At 33.0% G+C, this 13,544-nt stretch overlaps 2 protein-coding genes across 16 annotated transcripts in view; one reads left to right on the top strand and one right to left on the bottom strand.

The window, feature by feature from the left end:
- LRRN3 (leucine rich repeat neuronal 3) overlaps positions 1-10,415 on the top strand; it is a 31,803-nt gene extending 21,388 nt beyond the window's left edge. The window contains exons 2-3 of one of the 2 annotated variants that reach the window (XM_072921851.1): positions 5,369-5,487; positions 7,460-10,415. In XM_072921851.1, the coding sequence (XP_072777952.1) occupies positions 7,701-9,923 (2,223 nt within the window). In that variant the 5' untranslated portion in view covers positions 5,369-5,487; positions 7,460-7,700 and the 3' untranslated portion in view covers positions 9,924-10,415. The remainder of the gene's footprint in view (positions 1-5,368; positions 5,488-7,459) is intronic. The other variant, XM_041713772.2, reaches the window with a different exon arrangement.
- IMMP2L (inner mitochondrial membrane peptidase subunit 2) overlaps positions 1-13,544 on the bottom strand; it is a 410,600-nt gene that overhangs the window by 233,468 nt on the left and 163,588 nt on the right. For 5 of the 14 annotated variants that reach the window (XM_072921854.1, XM_072921867.1, XM_072921861.1 and 2 more), the window contains exon 4: positions 3,195-3,275. The exons of the other annotated variants lie outside the window; for them this stretch is intronic. In XM_072921854.1, coding sequence (XP_072777955.1) covers positions 3,195-3,275 — 81 coding nt within the window. The remainder of the gene's footprint in view (positions 1-3,194; positions 3,276-13,544) is intronic. 14 annotated transcript variants of the gene reach the window in all.

Raw genomic sequence — 13,544 nt, 5'->3', positions numbered from 1 at the left:
CAGCCATCATTATTGTATATAATTGCTTGATAATGAAAATGATAAATAAGTCACACAGTGAAATCTGTCTAAGGTTAAGGACTACAGCAAGGATACCAAGGACCTAAGTATTTTGAAGAGTTATTGGTAACATTTTAGTCTGTTTTCTCTGACAACTAGAAAATATATATGTAATACTTGCAATGTGTTACATCTCTATATAACAACATCAAAATTATACATGCAATATATGATTCAGGAAGAAGAAATAAAATTAAAAATCAATTCAGGTTCTTTTTAAAGTTTGTTTTTCTTCATCCAAGTACATAAAATTATACATAGTTTAATGGAAAAGCATTGAATAAATTGTAAGAAGATTTGGAAAGCCACATTACAAATTAGAACATAAATGACAAGTTAAAATAGAAATGGTAAATAAATGTGTGGTTTCCATTGAAATTCATTCTCTTATCAAAAAAATACAATTTTCTAAAATCTCTGCTCACTAAAAAAAAAATTATTTTGTACACTTTTTATTAGGAGAAGTAAAAAAATAGGTGGTAACTGCAATTACTGAAATGATTAATTCCTTTGTGAGATCAAAGTAACTTTTCATCACCTTTTGCTGTGACATTAGTGAAAAGGAGAGATGTATTCAATGGCTAGGTAGTGTATGATTACAAGTTAAAAGCACATGAGAGACAGAACAATAGAAGGAAAAACTAAAATTAAAGACTGTAAAAGTAATGCAGGATCATGACTACAGCTAGAGGAGAATAAGCTCAAGGATATTCAGAAATTGCCATAGTGACTTTTTTCTCTTACCCATCTGTATTATCAATTGCTCCTTTTTTTGCCTTTAATTTTTAGGCTCCGTGGAGTAAAGATCAGGATTTTGTTTAGCAGCAAATGGACACGCAAGGTGATGGTCCTGATCCACTGCTTTAGCTCCAATGCACAATGATGTTGCTTACACCATATTAATAATGTTAACAAAACTACTATTTCTATCAAGCTTTTTGATTTTGATTGATGAACATCTTACTGCACATACAGGTACTCCCAAAGCTGTCTGCCATCCCATGGTCAGTGATGGTACTCCCATTTAAAACAGGCTAGTAAACATACTAATATTTTTCTATCCTCCATTTCTTAAAGATGTTCTACTAAACATTCATTTATACCCATTGAAAAGTTAATCTAGAATAGCATATACAATGAGTTAAAATATATAGATATTCCTTTGGATTCCATTTAACCTTTTGCTTTCATCACATCTACTTTGAATACTGTATTTTCTAAGCTGTAAGATTTAATATATGTGGAGTCCTCTGGATCTTAAATCTATTGAAATGCTTTTCAAAACACTGGAATGTAATTTTTGATTGATACAGGAATGAAAACTTTAGTAAGATTTTAATGAATTATACATGGTGATAATTCCTCTTATATCTGCTAAACTCCATTAAGAGACTGTAAACAAGAACAGAAGAATAGTAAGCCAGACTCAGTTAGTGATAGACAAAGGTTGAATCTCATGTAAATGTAGCTGATGATAATGTTTTTCTGACTCCATCTGCATTTGTAGATTAAAGTAACCTCAAATCACAAAATGTCCATTGATATAAAAAAAAAAAAAATTTGGTTTATAAAACTTTGTCATTCTTGCAGCGGTCTAAGGTATGAGAACATGTCCTGTTTTATAGGCACAATAAACATTCCAAGATTGTGGCTTTCCCTCAGGCAAATTTATTCCACTTAAGGAGAAAAATTAAAAGGAGTTGTAATAATTTCACAAAATAAATAAAAACATATGCTGAAATAGTTATTCAGAAGCTCCAATTGCTTCTAGGGTTGAATATCAGCTTTGCCATTTATTTTACATCTTGCATGTAATGGTGTTCAGGGCCAGTCTGAAGTTCTAAAAATCAAACATTAGAAAAAAAGTAAAGTGGATTTCCAAATTAGTCAAGGTAAGAGCCCTACCCAAATTTTTCACAAATGTAGAGATATTTCAGGTACTCACTTTAGAGTTTTTTCAAACTAAGACATTTGACGCTCTCAGCTGCCCAAGTTGAACACCTCGGAAACACAAAACTTCTAGAAAATCCTCATTTGTCTTTCAATGTGTGGCTATGTCTAAGCTATATGTAAAAATATAAAATATTAAGAGCATATTACAGTGAGAATATTCTTTTCTGTAAAGAGAAATAGAATGAAACACTTTGCTCCAGAGCATGGAATGAAAGAAAGACTGCATAGGCTAGCAGAAATGCTTTCAATTTTTACAGTGCCTGTATAGTTTTCAGGAATCCTGTCAGATCAGCTAGTACAGCTCACTTCTATAAATATTATTTCAAGACCAATTCTGTAATGAACATCTATTATATCTATTATACTAACTTTTTGTGCTTTAATGAAATATGTAAAATATATAAGATGTTGCATCTTTTTATTAATTGTAGTGTATTAAAAAATGCCCCAAGGAAGCATTTTTTGTTTGTTTTGACCGTGAAACAAGCAATGAAAAAATGCCTCATAAAATTATTAGATATTGCATGTTCAAACTTCAGTCTGTATATTTCCATAACCAACATTTAGAAAACCCAAAATATCCCTGTGTGCTAAAAGCACGTAAGTTATGGAATGTCTCATGCCCAATTTTTGTTAGTGACACTTCCATATTTCTGTCCATAGAGCTGCTCACAGTGGTTATAATGACAAGAAGTGAGAAGTGCTCTCTCAGTTGGTATGTTTGAAAGGTAGCATTGTATGAACAGCTGTGTTTTCTAAATGCTTGCCACCTCTAAATTGGTTCTTGTGAAGTGCACTGTTTGCCTTATTGCCAGCAGGGCACATTGCACTGTAACTGCTGCATTTTTAGTTTTTATCACTGTCTCTCTAACTGCTGAAGTGGAAAAGAATGATTGCCAAAATCTGACGTGTTTCTTTTCCTTTCTGCCCACTCTGACTTGGTTCTTAGCTATCTGTTGCTCCAGTGATGACAAATGTTGCTCAGTTTATTCATTTACTGAACGTCTTTTCCAGCTCAAATAATGGTGATACCCTCTTGTAAATCAAGTCTCCAGCTGTCAATAGCAGTAAATCAAAGAAACCTAATTAAGACATAACAATCATTGTTTACACAAGAAATAATTAGGCTGCAAAAAGTCACACACATCAGGGTACATTTTTCTAAAAGCAAGAGATAATACCTTAAAAGGAAGAGACACACCACATTTAGACACCAAGTATAGGTGGCAAAAGGGATGGACCTCCAGAAAGAAACAGATGACCTGTTCACAAAGATTTAAGCAGTTTTAGTACATACGTTCTAGTTCACAAAACAATAACAAAAATCATGAAGCACTAATAAGGAAGGAATACTAATTTATTAGATATAAAATATTTAGCTTCTTTATTCGCAGACATCAGGAAGCAAACCATACTATTTCATCTGGATGAGGAAATACAAATACAATCAGAGCACCCACAAATATTTATAAGTGCACCTGGGTAAAGACTTACATCAAAGACTCCAAAACTATGATGCACAGTTATTCCTGCTGCTTGTGTGGAAACATCTATCCTGCACCTCAGCTTACTGGTGGTAATCTGCTGTGGAACCTTACCTGTACAAGCTTCTCTACTCTGAGAAACTTCTAAGAATAGTACAAGTTCTAACAATTGCTTAGAACATCACATCTATAATTTTGAAAGGTCACCAAAATCCACTAATAAAGAGTTGATGCTGACATACTTGCATTATTTGAAAAAACTTCTTTTTTAAAACAAGAAAGAAAATGCTTTCTTGGCACAGAAACTTTTATGTATGTGAACCTCACTTTAAATACTACTAAGGAAACAGAACAAATTACTTTCCGGTTCTCTGTGTCCTTCTTATATTAGTACCTTTAAAACTGGACATTCAAAATACAAAACTTTCACATAAAACTCTAGGTGGTACAAAGCACTCAGCCTTAAAGCAACAGAACACATTAAAAAAACTCTGAAAATCACTGCTAATAAGAGCATTTACATTCAATTATATTCAGTATTTGCTATTACTAGTACATTAATGAAGTAAAGGAATCAATGCATTCCAGAAGTTGAAAGTAACATGAAGTTAAATGCTTTTTATCCTAATACAAACACTTATCTCTGTGATACCACATTCTTCAAGGAAACTGAATTTCTGATACAGTTTATGCTGCTGAGTGCAATTTACATGAGGTTTATTTTGTTACAGTGAATGACATCTCATTTTTCACTTCAAAATTATTCGAAGATATCTCAAGGTTGGAAATTAGTTACATACACACAGAGACATTCACATAATCAATGCAACTGCAGTAAGCAGTTATACTGCTTAACTTGATTCTGGGCTTTGATCACTTCAAGTGGTACTGGAAAACTTACATCAGCAAACCATTTTTTTCTTATATTCTTAGTCAAGATGTATATTTGAGTTACATTATAATACTGCTATAAACAAAGGACCAAAATAAAATTTTGCTACTCATAGCATTATATGCAATTTTTGCAGTAGTAATGCATCACTTTTTTATGCATTCTGCTGTGTGAAGAGTACTACTGTCATAGGATTTAGTTTTAGGTTGTCCTGCCAGAAGCAGGTGATCCTTATGCGTCTCTTCCAACTTGACATACTCTATTCTATGATTGTATGACCTCATAAGCCACCATGGATGTCAATTCTACTCCAGAAACATTTTATTCCACACCTTTAATGACAGTTAAAAACAAATCATTTTTATATAAAGAAATACATAGATATGCCACTATTTAAACAAAAAATCTTTCTCAATTGAAACAGTGTATTTTGAAATGATGGCTGCAGGCTGGAAGTGTCAAAACTATTCTACAATCTGTTATTCAAGCTACTAAACCTCAGTGAATATTTTACACAAGACAGAAGCACTTTAACCAAAGAAATAAGAAAGATTTATGCTAGAACACCATATAAGCTTGAGCTGGTGACTTATTAGCTAAAGCACTCACCAGAAAGAGAAAGGACATCAGATTAAATCATAACAAAGCAGAATTTCAACCCTGGATCCCAGCTCTTCTTTTTTCAGATTTTTGCAGAAAGCCTATCTGATATGTATGACACTGGTGACCTTACTTTTGGTTTGAGAATCCCATTGAAACTAGAATATAAAATCAGGTATATAAATGTAAATACAGGAGTATGTTGGCTCATAAGTACAGGAAAATGTAGTTTATGTACTTTAAATGGTACAGATTCTCAGGTGCCTGGGACACACATGAAAACTCCCTCTTGGTCCATATTTTATGTTTCACAGTGGCCAATATCAAATTTCCAGGGAAGGACAGAAAATCAGGTCACCTGTATTGTTATGTTTCCCAGAATGCTCTCACAAGTACCTCTACTGAGCAGAAGTCCCTGAGCATCATAGTGGGATCAAAAAGCTGAGATAAGACATCTGCAGTAATAGTCTGTTGAATCTCAATTAATTTAAAATTCAGGTAAGATTTTCAATAATCTTTCAATTATTTGAAACATATATTTTGTATTTGTCATGCTTAAAATATAGTTTTAATATACAATCCAATTGAAAATACAATAGTCAGCACAAAATGTGGTTCAGGAGTATGTATCAAGAACAAAAAGTTCTCTGCCACATGGCCATCCTCTTTTCCCCTTACACAGGAAATTACATCTGTATATTTGGCATAGAAGGATTTCTACTAAGATCTTTAGTAAATGTGCAGTACTCCACTTAGGGGTATCATCTTACCTCATGGTGGCAAAATTAAGAGCAAGTTGCAGTCATTAACTTTTCAACACAAACCTTTTTTTTTCTGCAAGCCTAAAGTTCATCTCATTTCCCAGAACAAAGAACAGATTATATTTTTACTATTTCAGTCAGTATGTCTTAGTATTTTAGCATAAACTGGGCCATGTGCAAAAAAACATACTATTGATCCTCAAAACAACAGAATGTTTTCTGTATGTTTATCTCACACATTGTCTGTTCACTCTATTAATAAACTTGCCTGTTAAAATAAAATATTAAATGTTCTTAAATGCACATAACACAAAGAACAGCTTCAAAGGCTTGCCAAATGTACTTCAAATTGGCCTAATGCTCATATTACCTTACACAGTCCAACAGCTTTCCTCTACACTGTTATGGAATGCATGGGTGATCACTATGCCAAATCCTCCTGGGCTTGGAAAGGACACATAAATCCAAATGCGTGACACTTAGCTTTTGCAATTCTGTCTATCTATACCACCAAAGTTATTTATAATGATAATTAAGCATTGATCTTAAGGTTTGTAAACAATGTCAATGTGAATTTTAGCACTAAAGGCAGGGGGAGAAAGGGCATAAATGTGTATTGCACAACAGTCTTCAGAAACAAAGTCTGGATGAAGTTAAGTGTAAAGTCTATATTCTGAAGCAAATTAAGCAGTAAATGTATACTACTTTATATAGGAAAACACAGAAGCTTTTGTATTATATGCATTGGAACAAAATGTAAACTCAAAGTTAGATTTGTTTTACTCCACAAAAAAAAGTACATACCAAAACTCTGGGAAGAACATTGATGCCACAAGGTTTCAGTTTTTACTATAATTTGGGACCTGAAGGCAGTCTACAGGTTTCAGATTCTTGCAGAGCTACAGGGCAAAGAAGTAATCACTAGTGTAAATTTCTTTTTTCCTTATCACTCTGAAGACACTTTTCCCCTAATATTCCTTGCAATTGAGGTTATTGAAGTCAGAATAAGTAAGAAAGTCTATGATTAGCTTGAGTTCGCCAAGATCAGAAGCTATTTATTATAAGGTACATATTTCCTTCTAAATAACACTTAAAATAAAATAAAAAAGTTTTCTTTCTAGAGAGCAGCTACAAAAAAGTATTAAAAATCATAAAACATATGGATTTTCAATTTCATATATTTATGTATAAATATCACACAGTCTTGCCTAAGAATGTCATTAGGAATGTGTACTAACCCAACTATTCAATTTCCCTTTCATTTTAGATAAATTACATTCTTTATAGTTACAAACTTCATGTAAAAAAGTTAAATATTCATGCTCTATAGGATTTTTATCAGTATTTACATTTTCAAAGCCAACAGAAATTAGTCTGTTTCTAGAGATAACTGAAAAAGAAAAGAAAATATTTTAAAGGAGGATAAAATATGTAAAAAAATCTCACTGATATATTTTAACTTATACTCTGTGGATCTTCATCTTTCTGTAGAACAATGCTCCACTGGATGTATGACAAGCTAAAAGTCTAAAGACATATTACTATATTAACTTAATTTATGCTATCTGGATACCACTATAATACTCCAGACACCACAGTCATTTTCCTTTCTTACTTTTAATGATTAACAGCAGGGAGCAAAAGATAGCTAAATTAATTTATAACTTTATAGCTTCTTATACTAATTATTTCCTCTTCTTGTATTTTAGGTCATCTTGTCGTTCCTGCAAACACTAATCAATCATGGGATTTGAAGTTAATACTACTAAATAAATGAATTGTTTAATCTCCTATGACCATCTATACATACTTCACAAAGCTCATCAATTTTATATCAACAAGACAAAGTGACCTTCATTTCCACAAAATGCTTCTTACTACTGGACAAGCTGGTTACAAACTTATCATTTATCCTCAGGAAGGAAGTCCTTCACAATTGTCATTTGATAAATGCAAGACTGTGCTTTATTAATTGACCGGGTCATACTGAATTCCAAGACTATTATTTTGGAAGGGTCTGTTACTTTCCTGAACATTTGGGCTAAGATGAAGGACCTGCAACTCAAAATTAATTTACTGCTTGGTCTAGTTACCACTGCTCTACTACAAGCCGTAGGACGAAAAGCAGACTGTCCGGAGTCATGTGTATGTGAAATCAGGCCATGGTTCACCCCCAGGTCTGTCTACATGGAAGCTCCAACTGTGGACTGTAATGATTTAGGTCTTTTTCATTTTCCAGCCATGCTGCCTGCTGACACACAAGTTCTACTTCTACAGACTAATAATATTGCAAAAATTGAACACTCAGTAGACTTGCCAGTGAATTTAACTGGTCTAGATTTATCTCAGAACAATTTATCCTCAGTGACCAGTATTAATCTTAGAAAGATACCACAGTTACTGTCAGTGTACCTTGAAGAAAACAAACTTACTGAGCTCCCTGAAGAATGTCTCTCTGGACTAAACAATTTACAAGAGCTTTATATTAATCATAATCTGCTTTCTGTGATTGCACCAGGAGCTTTCATAGGCCTCAATAATCTTCTTAGACTTCATCTCAATTCAAATGGTCTGCAAGTGATCAACAGAAAGTGGTTTGAAGCTACTCCTAATCTTGAAATTCTCATGATTGGAGAAAATCCAATAATCAGAATTGAAGACATGAACTTCAAGCCTCTTAGCAATCTGCGCAGCTTAGTTTTAGCAGGTATAAATCTCACTGAAATACCAGATAATGCTTTAGCTGGCCTTGACAACTTAGAAAGCATTTCCTTTTATGACAACAGATTTGTTAGAGTGCCCCACATTGCTCTTCAAAAGGCTACAAATCTTAAATTTCTGGATCTAAATAAGAATCCTATTAACAGAATACGACGAGGAGATTTTAGCAATATGCTGCACCTAAAAGAGTTAGGAATTAATAACATGCCTGAACTGATTTCTATAGATAGTCTTGCTGTTGATAATTTGCCAGATTTAAGAAAAATAGAAGCAACCAATAACCCCAGATTATCATACATTCACCCCAATGCATTCTACAGACTTCCCAAGCTGGAATCGCTCATGCTCAACAGCAACGCGCTGAGTGCGCTGTACCGCAGTACCGTGGAATCCCTGCCTAACCTCAAAGAAGTCAGCATACACAGCAATCCCATTAGGTGTGACTGTGTCATCCGCTGGATTAACATGAATAAAACAAACATTCGGTTCATGGAGCCAGACTCCCTGTTTTGTGTAGACCCTCCTGAATTCCAAGGTCAGAATGTGAGACAAGTACACTTTCGGGAAATGATGGAAATCTGTCTTCCTCTGATAGCTCCTGAAAGTTTCCCATCTACATTGGATTTAAAAGCTGGCAGCCATATTTCTTTGCACTGCAGAGCAACAGCAGAACCAGAACCTGAAATCTACTGGATAACACCATCTGGACACAAACTTTTGCCTAATACTATCTCTGATAAGTACTACATTCATTCCGAAGGAACGTTAGACATAAGTGATGTAACACAAAGAGAAAGTGGCTTATACACATGCATAGCAACAAATTTAGTTGGGGCAGACCTAAAGTCAGTCATGATTAAAGTGGATGGCTCTTTCCCTCAGGAACACAATGGATCTTTAAATATTAAAATAAAAGACATAAAATCTAATTCTGTTTTGGTTTCATGGAAAGCAAGTTCTAAGATTCTGAAGTCCAGTGTTAGATGGACAGCCTTTCTGAAAGCTGAAGACTCCCGGGCTGCACAGAGTGCTCGAATACCATCTGATATAAAGGTATATAATCTTACACATCTAAATCCATCAACTGAATACAAAATTTGTATAGACATTCCTACTATCTATTCTCAGAACAGGAAACAATGTGTCAATGTAACCACAAAAGGACTGGACTTGGAAGTGAAAGGCTATGAAAAGAACAACATAATAGGATTCCTTGCCAGCCTTGGTGCTCTTTTGGGAATCATATCTGTGATATATCTCTACAGCTGCATCTCTCAAGATATGAACTATGGCATTGGACACAGCTATCTAAGGAATTACCTGAAGAAACAATCCTTTTCCCTCAATGAGCTTTATCCTCCTCTAATCACTCTTTGGGACATGGGCAAGGAAAAAAGCACAGCAATGGAAGTAAAAGCAACTGTAATAGGAGTACCAACAAATATGTCATAAATATGTCAGTATATCACTTACTTTCTGAAATAAAAAGCACATGACTGTATTTGTGCTGAATAAAAAGGCAACAAGAAAAAAAAATTCTTTTAGGAACTAGATGCCTGGATTTTGTTGCTGCGAACAAATGGAATATATATGACACAGTATGAGAGAAGAATTTAAATTAACTGGCTTCTAATGGTATTCTACCAACCAAATAAAATTAACTTCATATTCTAGAACTTTCATGGGACTTTTAAGTCTGGAATACAGTGGAAGTAGCCAAGAACATTTTCTGTAATTTTTTTTTAAATTATTATATAAAAGTAGTGGAACTGAGCAATACCTCCTCCTGTGCTGTATTACACAAAATAGCCACGAGTTTTTGCAGTGAACAGATATACTAGGATTGACATATGGTGTAATGAAATGGACAAACTCTGTAGAGTAGACACAGTGAGTATGTGAATTTTTTTTTATGGGAAAATACATTTTTGATTAAAATCAAAATACTTTTTGTCTTGTTGTTTCTAAAGAAAACACCCCACCTTTCTGGGAGTTGTTGTCTGACAATAAACAAACACAATCCAAAGTCTGATAAAATATCTCTTTACATATTCTCCTATGAAAATGCTAATCTGAGCACAAAGGATATTTTTATTGATTTTAGGATGTATAATGTTCCTAACAGAAACATAAGTTTAGTGATAGTTTTTTATCAAATTTTATTTACCCGAAGAAAATTATAAAGGCAAAAGGGATGTTGGAGAAGAGGCCACTTAAACTCACTTAAATTAGATTTCAGTATGGATGTTGGTTAATGAATAATTCTTTGATCCTTTTATTTTATACACTTTTATGTATCTGTGTGAAATACTTCTGTTCTCTTAGCAACATGTGAGCCTGCAGATTTTTATTTCATTATATCTGTATGACATCATTTTATTATTAGACAAAAGTAGTCTCTTCTAGAATACATGGCAATACTTTCCATGGTAGTACTGTGAGCCACCATCCATATAAACATAAAAGCTTTAATCTCTACACAGAAACATCTCCATGGTATTAGCCATTTTCCATGACCAAAGACATTTTTATGTCAAAATCCCCACAGAAATAACAGGTGAGTAGTGGAACTCTTGTGTAGCTGTATATAGAAATGGAACAGCTATTCCTTCTATAAATACCCTACATAAGCCTGAAGTCCTTAGGAAGTAATAAATCTGCTTTGTAGCTTTAATAGCATAATGCATATTAACTTGCATTTTTGCACAAACATGCAAAAAAAAAGTAAAAGCAGTTTTTTCAGCAAAGTAGAATCTCTTAAAAATCATGGAAATAACTTAGTTGTGCTGAAGTATGCTTTTTCATAATCTCATTTATACGAAGGTTGTTTTTTTCTACACAAGGCATAGGGCTAGAATTTTTATGTATTTCATTAATTGGTATGTTTACTCTAATGGAGGAAGAAAGATAAGGAACTATATTTCATTTCCTCAGAAACAGGAAAGTATTGTTACACACTTGTGTTTCCATTTATTTCATAGTTTTCTCTCAGGAATGCATTAAAAGGCTTTAATGCATTAATGCATTAAAAGCAGTACTTACTGGTTATTCAAACCAGAAGAGTAGAAATAGATTAACTTTTCTTTGGAATTTGACAGCAAACCTCATTCTGAAACGTACCACTAATGAAAAAGAGAAGGCAAACATAACTATTTGAAATATCTGGCTAGATACAATACTGAAAAAAAATTCATTAATTTATATTACTTTTTTTCTATAAGCTACTAGACTGAAAGATAATGTTTTATTCATAAAAAGATTAAGCATTTACTTTTTGGTAAAAAATTTGATGCCATTTAAAAAAATAAGCTGCAATATTTAATCAGCTAACACAGTCAAATGCTGTCTTATATAGGAACATTTCAGTTTCTACTTTAGCTAAAAATGCTGTGAAATCATAACTTTAAAAAGTACCCATAAAATGTAGATAAGAAATTGGAGAAAAATATGTTGATTTATATCCTAAAAGGAAATTTCCATTTCCAAAATTCTCCAATAAAACTTATTCTGCTTGTGTAGCCTGAAGTAATGACCTCAAGATAATTTAAAACAGAAATTAGGATCCTTCCCATAATGTTGTGCTGGCCAGTAAGACATAATGATCAACAATAAATAAAAGATCCTTTTTTATCTGAAGCCAGAAGAGACATTTCTGAAAAAGGTTGCAATATAGTACAGAAAATAAGTTCACATACCAGACAATTCTAGAAGAACTGTGAGAAAAAAATTGAAAAGCAATTCTGTCAGACATAAGGAAGAAAATAATTCTTATGATTCAACTGAATAGAGTGGATCTGTGGCATTGACAAAACAAGAAATTTTACATGGAAGAAAGTATACAGTAAGTATGGAAAGTTCATTATTAAAACTTCAGAAGACATTTTGAAAGCAATAGCTAAATGGAATAGAGGAGACAGCCATTGAACACAACCTAAAAGAGTCATAAAGTGGCTGAAAGTTCACCTCATGCTAAAGATTAGAAAAAACTTGAAAAAATAATAACATGCAGCTTTTGTAGAAGTCAGAAACCAAATTATTAGAAATATATCCAGAGTAAAAAAATTCCTGCTATTCCTTGCCAGGTAGGAAAAAAAAAACAAAACATATCTTTCTGAAATACAGGTTGACCTTCCAAACCTAGTGTTTTGGTAGGTCAGTTGACTGATGTACCAAATGTGTAATTTAAATATCTTTTCCTTTCATATAATTGGAAATTATTGGAACCAATTTTCTCAGGAAAAAAAATCTATGTATACTCAGGGAAAATGCTGAACAACAACAACAAAGAGAAATATTATCAAAACAAGAAAAAGATAATCTAAACATTTAGTAAACAAAAAATCAAGACAGAGAACAAAAATTAAGCTAGGTGACAAAGTTTGTGAAAATTAAAGGAAAAAACCACCAAACTTCAATTCCACATATGACAGCTATATAAGTTGGATATTTAACAAGAGACTTGCAATTACTCATTTATATGGATAAATTCAATATATTACTGAAACTTGGCAAGCTTTGCATGATAGGAATGTTAAAATACACAATCATAACCTGTCTAGTCAGAACTGTGCTTTGAAACTGAGACTTGAGCTATTCACTTCACTTTCAATAAAAATTCTAAAGGAGTTGCATCCTCTTCAATGTTTCCATTATAGGGCAGTGTGAAAAGGAAGTACCAGACTATATTCTGTCCATGACTAGCTGCAGTTCAGTATTCTGAGACAAGATGTACAAACAATCTTTGTAAATAGCGTAAGCATACAGTAAAACTAGTAATGAATAATGAAAACAGACCCTGAAGTATAAAACTGACTATGGCTACATTAAGTAGTGTTTCATTTCTACAGTTGTGGTGATCAAAAAGAGATAGAAGGGTAAGCCAATTGGACATCATGTTTAAAAGACTTGGTTTTTTTAACAATCAAGAAAAACTTTAAATAAATGTGTTGTACATCTACCTACTCAACTACAATATTCTCAGAGAGATATAAAGCTGTAGATATACTGAAGTACCTTCAAAGTAACTGAATCTTTTAAGTAATAATTTTTTCTTTCAGAAAAAAAAGCTGAAAA

This window comes from Taeniopygia guttata, chromosome 1A (assembly GCF_048771995.1).
Source record: "Taeniopygia guttata chromosome 1A, bTaeGut7.mat, whole genome shotgun sequence".
Lineage (NCBI taxonomy): Eukaryota > Metazoa > Chordata > Aves > Passeriformes > Estrildidae > Taeniopygia > Taeniopygia guttata.
Note: the sequence above shows the minus strand (reverse complement) of the source record. Positions and strands in the feature narration are given on the sequence as shown.